The sequence below is a fragment of the Equus asinus genome, chromosome 2, assembly GCF_041296235.1.
Source record: "Equus asinus isolate D_3611 breed Donkey chromosome 2, EquAss-T2T_v2, whole genome shotgun sequence".
In the NCBI taxonomy this organism is placed as follows: domain Eukaryota; kingdom Metazoa; phylum Chordata; class Mammalia; order Perissodactyla; family Equidae; genus Equus; species Equus asinus.
Window position 1 is genome coordinate 20,649,355 of NC_091791.1, and position 12,380 is coordinate 20,661,734.

The window sequence follows — 12,380 nt, forward strand, 5'->3', positions numbered from 1 at the left end:
CTGGGCCTCCGTTTTCTTAGTTGCAAAAGGAAGGACCAGGACCAGGACTTGGGGAGGGGGTTGTCTCTGGGGCCATCCTGCTCTAATATGCTTGGAAACCTACTTGGGACAGGCTCCTTTGTAGGGCTGGAATGGTGGGAAAGGAGAATGGGAGTTTTTGGGGGTGAGCCCAGATGTCCCATCACTGCCTAGGTGGACAGCACAGTTGCTACTGATGTTCAGAGGGACTCAGAGGTCTTGGGCCAGATGGGGGCCAAGGTCAGTATCCAAGTGGCCTGGCCGAGGAGGCACCGTAAGGAGCAACACCAGCATCTAGGCCATGGCAGAGTCAGGCCAAGGGCAGTTTGGCACTGACCCCTGGAGAGAGGAGACAGCACAGAGAGTGGGTCTGAATGTCAGAGCTCCAGCCCGGTAGACTGGCTCTGAACCACATTCTAGGGCCCTTAGGAACATCAGAGAGCAAATGGCAACACCCAGGGATGGGGGGAACTGCAACTCAGGGGGCTCCCAGGTGGGATATCTCCATCGCACAGCTCCAGAGGTGCCAACTTACAGAATACAATATGCATGGCGCCTCCTAGAGTTGTGCCACGTAGAGCAACACGCTGGGACTCGGCACCAAGGGCACCCCTAGGCATCCTGGATCTTGAGCTTAGGACAGCAGGATGAACTCTGGCCCATTCACGACTTCGGCCAGCCAGGTCACAGCCAGCAGCTGCAGGGAAGGATGTTTCTCCCCGGCTCCTGGTGGGGAAGCACCGGCAGATGGCCACAATAGGCTGAGGGGGGCGGGGGAGCAGTAACAGGCTCAACTGGAACTTTCCTCAGATCTATAATCTGTTCCCACTAATTATAGGCAGCCCCACTCACTTTGCCTTCTGGGGCCAGACTGCCCAGCCCCTCCCCGTTGACTCAGGAGCACTGCCAACAGGAGGGAAGGGCCTAGAGAAAGTTCCAGGCATTCAAAGGACTGGCCAACTGGGCCCAGGAGACTGGCATTGTTTTGCTAGAAGAAATGTTAAGAAAGAACTTACGAACCACTGAAATCTGGAGAGTTGTTGTCCAAAACAAGATTCAGCGTCGTGTGGCACAGCAAGTGCTTTCACCGGCAATTAGCTTCAGCCTCAAACAACCTGGGAGGTGATTAACACCATTATCCCCCTTGACGCCCAAGGAAGCAGGACTCAGCAAGTCATAGTGCCAGGTTAGGCACCGACTGCCTCACAGGGGGTGGTAACCACTGGAAATGGCCTGACCCTGGTGCAGGACAATGGGGTTCAGCCACTAGTAGACCGGGGAGCACTGGGTAGCAGGGCTCGGGGTTTATAAGAGGCCAAGAGGTTTTTCTATCTTATCCTCCAAAAGTGACAGCAGCTCCCCACTTTCCCGGACTCTGTCCATCCAGAGGTTCACCCCTAAGAATCTCGGATTCCCCTAGAGCCCCAAGCGGAAGCTGTCGTTTCCTCTCCTTTCAACCCTTCAGAAACATTCTTGATTCAGAGAGGGACCAAATGCCCCAACCTCGGTGCTTGGTGAGCTTCCGGCCACCAAATGTTGAGGGATTCCTGCATGACAGACAGCTACTCACTCACAAGCTTTCAAATTCTCTTTATTAAAAATCTTTTTCTTTTTCCTTTTGTAAAAACAAACACTTGTGGTCAGTTATACAGATCAAGAAAAGTGGTGACGATTTATAGGACACTCAACAAAATCCAATACTTTACAAGTTCAAACTTAAATTAACTAGTTTTTTTTTTTTTTTTTTCTCATAAGCTCAAGAAGCAAACTCTGGTCCAGTTCAAGTATCATCTAACAGATCACAGCCTTGGAGTGTCCAAGAAAGGGAAACCCTGATACTAGTGACTGCTGCTCACACCGACATCAAATTTATCAAATTCTTTGGGAATACAGTCTGGATTTACTTTATTTCAGGTGTTTACAATGAAAAGAAAATTACGTAGGCCTGTGGTTACATTAACCCAGGGCACAAACAGATCTGTTGCTCAAGGCGACAGCTGCTGTTGAACAACCTTCTCAACCTTTTCCGGGAGACACTTTGAAATGGTGGACAGACACTGAGGAAAAGCTTTAAAAAATAAATCAATATTTTCCTGGTTGCCTTTCATACTGCATTGTGTATGACACATAGGAATAAAAAACGCAAATTAGAGTGGGTGAAGGACCATGCCGATGGAATTGTATAAAAATAAATAAAAATAAATATATATACACACAATTATAGAATCTTAGATGATTTTTAAACTGAAGGTTCTGATTGAACGCTGAGCGATCCTCTCCTCTCTTCTTCCCTGAGGCTCTCTCCAGCTTTCCAAGATGGAGAAGGTCAATCTGTCAGCAAGGGAGCCATTACACTACTCGGGAATGCAGCTGTTTGAACAGCCATTGGGATTTCCATGGAAACGCTGCTGGGGGGTGAGCTAGTGCGTCGGCTTCCACTTTGCTGGAGAAAAGACTGCCAGCATCTCTGACAAGGCACAGTTCCAGCATCTGATGGAGGCAGCAGGCTTTTCCCATCAAGCTTTGGCTGGGAAGCTGGCCCTAGTCTTCCCTCCGGTGGGAAGAAAGACACAGGGTCAAAGGTTTTCTGAGAAATGGAGGTGGCTGGTTTCCAGAATGCCAGGTAACAACCTGGGTAGGCAGCCAGTGGAGCAGGTCTGGGCTGAGCCACCATCTTCAAACCCTGCTGTGTTTGAGACACCAACCTTTCTGAGGCCCCCAGGTGGCGTGATGCTGAGTCCAGCTTTCCTGCTTCCTCCAGCCTCAACTCGCTACAGCTGTCCAAGCCGGTCTGCCTGTCCCTGGTGCTGCCTTAACCCTTCTCCCTCACAGCTGCCCAACAGCGCTCTCCTTGCAGGGGACCACTCGCCTCAAGGTTTACACATGATCATTTTATGTTCTACATCTTTCCTTTTTGTGCCTCTTTTCCTCACTGATAAAATGTCAGTGTGGAACTCAGATAATCTCTGTACCCTTCTGCCATTAGAGCAGAGGACAGAATGTGCAGTCTACTCTTTTCTACCATTAAACAAATGCAAAAGTAAATAAATAAAACCATCCCTTCCTCATCCACCTGCCTGCAGTCGGGAATGGAAACCACAGGAGCTGTCTTCCAGGGGCTAAGTCAGGGAGGCTGCCTCCAGGCACGGGGCTCAGCTTGTGGAAACAGCACCGGGCTCCCCTCTGACCTTCTTGAGGGCTTCTCTAGGGCTGCAGCTGAGCCTCATTCCCCCAGTACCCTGTCCCACACGCTTCCAAAGGCACATCAGACGAGAGGCCCTGCAGCCCGACTGGGGCCTGAAGGTACTAACCTCCAGTAACAGACAGCCGGATGGGAATAAGGGTTCTGTTCTTCATAACATTTAGCTGCCAGGTCTGCACATGGAGACAACTCTGAGACGCTCTTGACCCTCTGCCAAATTGGAAAGGGCCCACCTGCCAACACCCAGCCATCCTCCAACGCCACCCTTCAGTCCTGCAGCCTTCTCTTTCCTTAGCTTCTCCCCTCACTGAGAGACCACTTAAAAACCATCCCACTGGGAGGCTGCTGGAGCCCAGAGTACAGGCAGCAACGGTGAGTCAAGGACAGATGCCACTTCCTTGTTTTGGTGTCTCTCGGGCCAGTGCCATGCAACCCGGAGGCCAACACTCGACCCAAGCCCTCAGCAAGGGCTGTTTCAACTGGAAGGGGAAGGCGCTTCTGTTTTCATTTTTATTTAAAGTGACTCTACACCTAATTCACTGTCCAGAATAGAACAAACTCTGGCATCTCCTGAAATCAAGAGGAGGAAAATAAGTTTAGGGGGAACTTATCAGAGCTTCCAAAATGAAGGGTTCTTTTCCTCCTCTGTAAAATTGATTGAATTTTAAGGCATGAATCTGGTGAACTTCTAGAATAACTGAGAGGGTGAAAGAGTTATTAAAAACAGGGCTTTTCAAAAAGGTAGTCCAGCTGGAGGAACTCCCAGCTTCTGCCAAGTGACTGTCTAGGGTGCCCCCTCTCCAGGACTGCAGGACCCGGCACAGCGACCCCACCCCTGCACAGGAGGCCAGGCAGAGAAACCGCGCCAGGGTCACTGAAGTGGTTCTTGACCCAGGAGTTTCCATGAAACCTTTCCCTTGGATGACTCAGCCTGGCCTGACCTGTCCTATCCCGTCAAGAATTTGAACACTGTGAAAATCCCTGAGAAGTTGGACTTTATGAAATGGAAATGACCCTTGGCACAGAAAGAGGAGAGAGGGAGGGAGGGGGAGTAAGAGAGAGAAGCAAATTGAAAGCTTGTTTGAAGGAAACAAAAGAGCCAACAGGGAGAAAGTGGGCAACCCTCAGGGGGCTGGACACAGCGGGGTGACAGCTCTGGGAGACACTTCAGGGCGTTTTCATGAGTCTCTGAGAACAAACCAGGCAATGTGGCCTGCCTGGTTTTCCTTCCTCTCTGGCTTTAGATCCTGCACCGAGGTCAGGAAGGCCCCACCTCGGCAGGCCCTCCTCTCCCCGCTTCCAGCAGTGGCAGGGTGTCAGGGCTTTTTCCTTTCAAAGTTTGGCACGATTCCGCTGTCCTCAGGCCTCGGACTGCCTGCCCCCTCGGTCTCCTTCAGGCCCTCCTCGGCCAGCTGGGACAAGTACTTCTGTGGTGGGAAAAGAGGGACAAAAGAGGCAGAGAGAGGGTCAGTGGTGACCTGGAGGGAGAGGAAGGAGGTGTGTGCCTTGCACCCCTCTCCTATCATCTTGCCCAGTGAGTGGGGACCCCGCCTCCCTCCCCAGATCCTTCTGGGGCTACAGGACCCATGCTAAGTAATGCACTTCCTTCCCGCTTTATGCTAGTTTACAAGTAGTGCATGTCTCTTAGAAAACATAGAAAGTACAGATCCTAACAACAGCAAACACTTCCACAGCCCGCATCCTGTGCAAATGCTGCTCTGCTTTTCTTATATAAACTCAGTTAATCCTCACAGCCACTCTACTTGTTTCCCAGAAAGAGCCCCGTATCCAGGCAGCACATCCACGTGTAAAAGGCTGAGGGAAAAGAGGGAAGCTGGAATGCCAGAGAGAGAGAAGCACTGTCCTATAGCAATTGTGAAAGACAAAACCACAGCCTGACATTTGAGACTCGTTACAACCTGTCTCCTGTCAGGCAAGCTGGCAGCTTGAGTGTCTTGGAGGTCCTTCTATGGAATTTCTGTTCCATAGTTGGAGGCTGCCTTGCCCACCCTGGAACACTCATTGATCTGGCTGGCCCCCGGCCCAACTCGGCAAGCCTGTCAGGCTGTTCCTGGGATTCTGGATTCAACGCAATGAGACAGACTAGAAAATGCCTGGGACCCCAGCTGCAGGCCCTCTGACTGCTGGGGCAGCAAGGGACAGTGCAAAGAGCACTGGATTCGGAGTCAGCAGGTTAGGTCCAGCACAGTGGTCAAGTGTGTGGGCTCTGTCATCAGATGACCTGGGTTCAAATAGTAGCTCTCAGCAGACAAGTTACCCAACATCTCTGACGTCTGTAAAGTGTGGGTCATAATGGTAACTACCGTGTAAGGTTGCTGTGAAGTCCAAGAGGGACCATAAAGCACTTGGCTCAGCGCCCAGCATGAATAAACACTCGCCAATGTTGCCCATTATCATTAGGGGCACCAGCCAACTGATTTTGGGAAAGTCATTCAGCTCCTCCCAGCCGCAGACCCTAATCTCTTAAATGGGAGAAATGGTGTCCTCCTCCCCTGACCCCAGGTGATTCTGAGGGTCAGACGAGATGATGTGAATGAGACGACTGCATCTACCCGCTCTTTCTAGAAGAGACTGAGGTTGGCTTTGAGAGGTGGGTGAGCCTGACCGGGAGAGGGGCAGACTGGATCCCTGCAGCCCAGGCTGCTGATGGAGGGCCAGGTTTCTCCTCTGCCTCAGCTCAGAGAAGAGAAATGTGTGCTGAGGGAGGCAGGCAGGTGAGTGTGCTGTGTTTGGGCACATTCCTCCCCAGACCTGGAGCCAAGCAGGCGTCTAGTTTTCCTATCTAGCACTGACTCCACCTGTTGTTCCAGATTACTCTGGGTGGGTTCTCTCAGGGCCATGACCAGCAGTGGGGAACAGCAGGGTTGTGCACAGGGTTGCACAGAGAGAATAGAGGCTGTTTCTGCCTGTTCCCTGCCTCCAAGAGCAATCCCCAACCCCCACTTCAAGGCCTCCTGGTGGTGCTAAGTTTACAAGTTGCCTAACTTAGGTGTCAGCCAGCACCTGCTGCTCGGGACTGAATTCTGCACTTTCCACACATGTAACTTGGGGTGTGGTGGGGTGGGGTGGGCGAGGCTGTGTGGACAGAGATATTTTGTCAAGGCCACTGCAGAAACTCTATCTGGGAAGCCTGTGGTGGCAGCTCCCAGCTCCCTGGCAGGTACGTCAGGGAAACCTGAACTGCGGTTGGCGGGTGTAAGGGGCTTAGCCAATGTTTAGACCTGACATGCCTGGGGACCACAGGAATGGCTCTGGCCTGCTATGGGGAGGTGAGTCTGTCCCAGGGGCCCAGAACACAGTCCATTGCCCTGGAAAAAAAACACCGGATTTAGAATTAGAGGCCCTGAGAAGTCTGCACTCTTCCTAACTTCCTGGGTGACCTTGAGCTCTGTGGTTTCCTTGGGGGCTTCACAACCCAGCTGAGAATGCCAGATGAGATCAAACGTTCTCAGACTGAGATATCAGAATCTGCTGGAAATATTTTTCTTAATGCAGATTCTCAGGCCCAGCCCTAGAGAAAATGAATAAGCAGGTATAGGGTAGGTCCAGGAAGCTGCATTTTTTAAAGATGCCAGATGATATGAAAACCAAGGTTTGGGAAAATCAGGACCAGATGATCTCCAAGGCCCCTGCCTTCCATAGGTTTCATCTTGTTGAGGTGGAGGAGGATGTTGTCTTCAGGCTAGATGGCTGCCCTCAGCTGGCTCTCTGGAGCTCAGTGTGAACCCTTGGTCTGGCCAAATCAGGCCTTCACTACACTCCCCCAGGAGATGCTGGGACCCGGGCCCGGGGCCCCATGGCTTCTTTGGTCACAGAGCAGCTGCTCTCTGGAGGGAAATCAAAAAGCTTAAGTGACCTGAGTTTGGGCATAGCCAATGACAGTCCCTTGCATGTGGTGACCCAGGCCGAGACATTATGGGTCTCTGTTCGCAAGACCAGCTTAGTACAGCAAAAAGAGGAAAATGTTTAAGAATCAGGCAATCTGGTCTCAGGCCTGGTAACTCACCATCAGCATGGCCTTGGACAAATCATGTTGCTTCTCTGGGCATTAGTTTCCTCAATTATAAAACAAGAGAGTTAGCCTACATCTGAGTTTTCTTAACACATTCAAGTCATTTGGAGAACTTTCTCAAATTATGTATTCCCAGGCTCCGCCAAATTCTACTGACTATCTGACCTAGTATATATACACTTCTGAAACATTGTCCAGGTGATTCTGGTTCACATCCCAGGTTAAGAACCATGAGATTAGCCACTTTTTAACAATTCAGCTGACAGTAATGCCTGCTCCGGAATTAGGGCACGATGCCACCATGAGGGTCTTCCAGATTGAGGCCTTGTCCGTCAAAAAACTAGTCTGATTCCTTGTAATAAAAATAGGAAGTGCCTCGAAATACTTACCCCCTGTTGTCTGATATTTCATGCTTTCTATTAAGTTACTAATTCCTAGCCTATACCAGAAGTTAATTACGAAAACCACATTCTAATATGCTATATGTATATTAGTTAGGTGTATATTATAGAAATATTACTATATTTCATTGATTTTAAGATATGTATTTTTTACACATTAACATCTCTGAAATTGAGATGCATTTGACAGTTGATGGAGTCTCAACATTTAACTTTTGCAACTTTATTTTCTTATTAGTATCAAAAAATAGTGGTTTGTCTTACAACTGATGGCTCCTTAGAGCGGACAAAATAAGGTATGTACAGTATCTTTTATGTCACTTTTTAATATACTAAAAACTCATTTTATTTATTGCTTCTCTCCTACATTAGAATGGAAGCTCCATGAGGACAGCAATCTTTGTCTGCTGTTTTGTTTTTTTGTTGTTGCATCCCCAGTGTCTAGAACAGTGCCTGGTACATATATGCCTATGTTGTGGTAGGGATGAACATTTAAATAGAACGTAGTAGTGGTTTTTATTCTAGCAAACAGGGGAACAGATACAGAGAAGTATCTGGATCTGGAACATCCAGGTCTTGTAGGAAGGGGTCAGCCCCAACCACTGGCCAGGTGAACACTAACCTGAGTTACTCAGTCTAGAGGGAGAGGCAGATACAATAAAACCAACCCAAATAGAATGTTCTAAGTACTAAAGCGGAGACATGTGCTCTGAGAGCACACGGGAGGCAGCCACCATGTGGAGCAGCCCGGTGGAGTCAGGTCTGAGGGGAGAGTAGGAGTTCTCCATGTGGTGGAAAGAGACAGAAACTCACAGAGACTGGGGAGCTCCCAGGTGCTGGGCAAGGAAGGCTGATGGTTACCTGTAAGTTCCTGTAGTGGACAGCACTGCGACAGTGGCTAATTTTTGCCATCTCCTCGCTCGTGTAGAACAGCCCACACAGCTTGCAGTAAAACCCAGTCCTGGGCACCACGAACTCCACCCCTGCAGAAGGATGGGGGTGGACAGGCAGGCAATTAGGAAGGTGGAGGGAGGCCCCTGTGGTCCTGCCAGCCATCAAGTAGAAGGAGGAGCAATGAGCTCCATCCCTCACTTGCTGTTGACTTTGGCTGGTGACCTAGCTTCTCCAAGCCTGTTTCCTTATTTGTAAAACAGGCTAGAAGAAAACAGCACCTACCTCTTTCACAGGTGGTTGTGAATGTCAGGGGTGTGCTCCCTGAAGTGTGATGGCGTGCTTAGCAGTTCTATGCTCTGCAACTGCCTTTGGGAACTAGGTCCAGGCTCTCCTATTATCAGCCTGCTTCCAGCCTTTCCAGGGAAAAGAGGAGGAACGAGGTCTCTTACATTTCACTTATTGGATTTCATTTCTCCACACTGTACTCCTCTCTGCAGCTGCTGTGGCCAGGATTCTAGAGAATGCTCTCATTTTTTTGTTGTTTATTTTAGAATTATGTTCATTAAAGAAAAATTTAAAAATAAACAAAAGTGAGAAAAAAATCACCCAGAGTCATTCCAATCAAAATATTCTCTTCCACACTATCTATATGTAGAGGCTGGGGGTGGGGGCAGTTTTAACCATATGCTAAGCACACTTTTGTCTCCTCCCTTTTTTCATGTAATAGTATATCATAAACATTCTCCATCTTTCTCCAGTCTGTACATCTTAACCATCAATTAACAGCATTTTATTTATGATTTGTTAAATATAAATCCCAGGATTCTGGGAAGCTTTTTGATGCTGAGGAAAGGAAAGAGTGGCCCGACAGCCAGAGAAGTGACAGTGTCACAGCCCAGAGGATTCATCTTTGGAGGGACGGTGGCTGCTCCAGCCTCCACCAAGGTGTTTTGGGGGTCACGGTTCTCCTTTTAAAGACACAGTCAGCAGAGTGGAAAGAGCCCAGGTCTGAGCGGGCACAGACCAGACACTAAGAACCCACGTAACCTGAGGAGAAACAGCTGAACCCTTCCCGGGCCTCAGTTTCCTCAGGCACCCGATTGTGAAGGGCCAGCGAAAGAGCAGGGTGTGGGGCTGTGCAAAGCAGGACCCATTGCGGAAGGACCGAAGAGGGGCTGAGCGCTCAGGCCGCTTCCTGCCTGTGCACTGACACTTCAGCTGGGCTTTGCTGCTGCTCATCTGGTTAGCTTCCACTGCTCTTCTGGGGGTGGGGGTGGTGGCAGTGCTGGCCACACTGGGTGGAAGGGAGAGGGAGGCTGGGAGCGACACACCAGGGCAACAGCAGCTTCTTGCAGAGAGGGAGATAGGCCCAGTCTCCACAAAGGACAGGCCTGAGCTGGCCTCTAAAGCTGTGTGTGACCACAAGTCCCGGGCTTCTTTCTCTTTCCTCCTGCCATCTCCCATGAGACAGAGATAAGTGCACAGGAGACCAAGTCATAGAGAAGAAGCCTAGACTTGTAATTACAACTTTTTTTTTTTTTCATTTCAAATAAGCCACTCATCAGTGTAGAGGGGCAGGCCTGAGGGAGGAGGGCGCCTGGAGGCCTGCCCACCGCCTGCCTTGACTGATTGCTCGGCTGTGGTTTGGGGCCTGGGAGGCCTCCTCGGCTGGTTTTCTCAAACTGCCACGTAGCATACTGCTGTGCCCTCAGCAATCCACAGAAGCTCCCAGAAGTGAGGGGGCCACATTCAGGCCCAGCTGCCCAGAGAGAAGCTGAGTGTGCTTCCCCTCCTCTCTCTCCTTCCACCCTCACCCCAAAGGATGGAAAAGGATGGCCCTGGCTTTGCCTGTGGGTGGCCAATTCACCCCTCCACTTCACAAACAGGCTGTGGCCGGCAAAGGAGTTTTAAGCAAGGCCCGCCTACATCCTCTGTTCCTACAAAATAGTTCTCCCCCTTGCTGCTGCTCTGTGAGGAGCAGAGGCCCACACAAGACAGGAACAGCCACTAGAAAAAGAGAAGCACCACCCGGAGGCCACACGGAGCAGACGCAGGCCTGTGATCAGAGCCACTCCCTCTCTCCTGCCCCAGACCCTGCAGGGTCGGCCACTTGGGTGGTACTAGGAAAGAAGCCCTGGGCTTGTTGCTGCAGACCCCAGCTGAGGTCTCCAGGATCCTCCAGGTTCCCCAAGAGCCTTCCAGCCCCTGTCCTAGGACCCCCAGAAGGGATGCAGCTGCCTCAGAAGCCACCACAGAGCGTGAAGCAGGGCCTGAGCTGGCAGCAGTGGCCGCTTTCAACCCAAGGAGCATGGCTACCATCTTTGGGGTTCTGGGTGAGATTTCACTTTGGACAAAGGTTTGCACTGCACGCCGCCCCCCCCCCCCCCGCCAAAAGCTTAGAAGCCCATGGTCTAGTGGAGAGAAAATGGAATTGAGAATCAGTCCTAGCTCTTTTACTTAGGTTGTATGACCTCAAGTACAGTTTATTTAACCTCTCTGAGTTTCTTCATCTGTAAAATAGGAATAAAAATACCACAAATGATGTTAAGGGGAAGTACCTATCATTTTGCCTGGTGCTCAAAAAATCTAAGTTTCTAGACATGTGTTAAACATTTCTTCACAGAGGCCACCTGCCTGTGGGTTGGCTTTCTCGCCCTCCAGCCTTTCACCAAGGCCGCCTGGAGAACCCAGACCCCACAGTGTGGCAATAACGCTCTTCCCGGCACCCACCCGACACGGTGGCTGGTCGGGCAGTACCAGGTGGTCAAAAGACAGTGCTGGGCAAGGAGAAGCCGGGCAGGGAGGATCCCCAAACACCAGGTAACTCTGCCCTGCGTAACTGGGAGTTGCCCCAGGCACTACAATGCCAACACTACCCCAGGACGTTTCTGGAATGTGAGGACCCAGCGAAGCGACAGCAGCAAGAAAAACGGCCACAGCCCAGTTGAGTTCTGGAGCCACTTGGTCCTCCCATTTTTCAGCCTCTATTAAGTATGATAATTAAAGCTGCATTTGCCTTCTAATAATAGCTCCTGGCGCGGGTAATTATAACTCCGTCATCCCAGCAAAGCCTGGGATGGGTGGAGGGGGAGCTTGTGTTTTGCAGGCAAGGCCCTTTTGTTCTGGTAAGAACAGGCCTTGGCAGGCTCACGCTGGCTGGGGTCACCCAAAGCTGGCCTGAAACACACAGGCAGTGCCCTCCCCACTGTGCCCACCCCGGTCCCTGAGCAATCGGTCTTCCCCTCTCTTTCCTCTGGATGGCATGCCCGGTCCCTGGCACTCCTCATTCCGCCTCCCTGCTCTCCACAGGGACAAAGCCTGAAAGCTGCTCCCCACCTGCCTAGAGGTCTCTCTGCGGTAGTGGCTGACCAGGGAGGGTGAAGGGTTACACAGCCCCAGTGAGAGGAAACCTAGTAGGTCTCAGTAACTATTTCACAAATGAATAATAACAATAACCAACCCTTATTAAATATCTCCTGCTGTATTACAAGTCTTCATTCATTTAATCCTCAAAATAACCCTACCTGGTAGGCTTCTATTACTCTCGCCAATTTACAAGTGAAGAAAGCCAAGCGGAGAGGTTAAATAAGCTGCTCTGTCCCCCAGCCAGCTGGGACTTGAACCCCGGGAGTCAGATTCCACAGTCTGTGCTCTTAACCACTGCACAAAACTCGCTTTTCCTACACTGTGCTGCCTGAGCAGAGCCGTCTCAGATTTGAAATCCCGAGTTCTGAGCTGAACTTGCTGTGTGATCTCTGGTAAGTCTCTGGGCTGCAGTTTCCTCACCTGTCAAATTCGGGAAATAGTTCCACACACCTCTACCCTGAGATCC

At 50.6% G+C, this 12,380-nt stretch overlaps 1 protein-coding gene across 6 annotated transcripts in view; it reads right to left on the reverse strand.

Annotated features, from left to right (window-relative positions):
• Positions 1-1,591: 1,591 nt before the first annotated feature.
• The window catches only part of RBM20 (RNA binding motif protein 20), a 189,713-nt gene continuing 178,924 nt past the window's right edge, over positions 1,592-12,380 (reverse strand). For all 6 annotated transcript variants that reach the window (XM_044750960.2, XM_070483295.1, XM_070483299.1 and 3 more), the window contains exons 13-14: positions 8,516-8,637; positions 1,592-4,647 (exon numbers count right to left, since the gene is read on the reverse strand). In XM_044750960.2, coding sequence (XP_044606895.2) covers positions 4,537-4,647; positions 8,516-8,637 — 233 coding nt within the window. In that variant the 3' untranslated portion in view covers positions 1,592-4,536. The remainder of the gene's footprint in view (positions 4,648-8,515; positions 8,638-12,380) is intronic.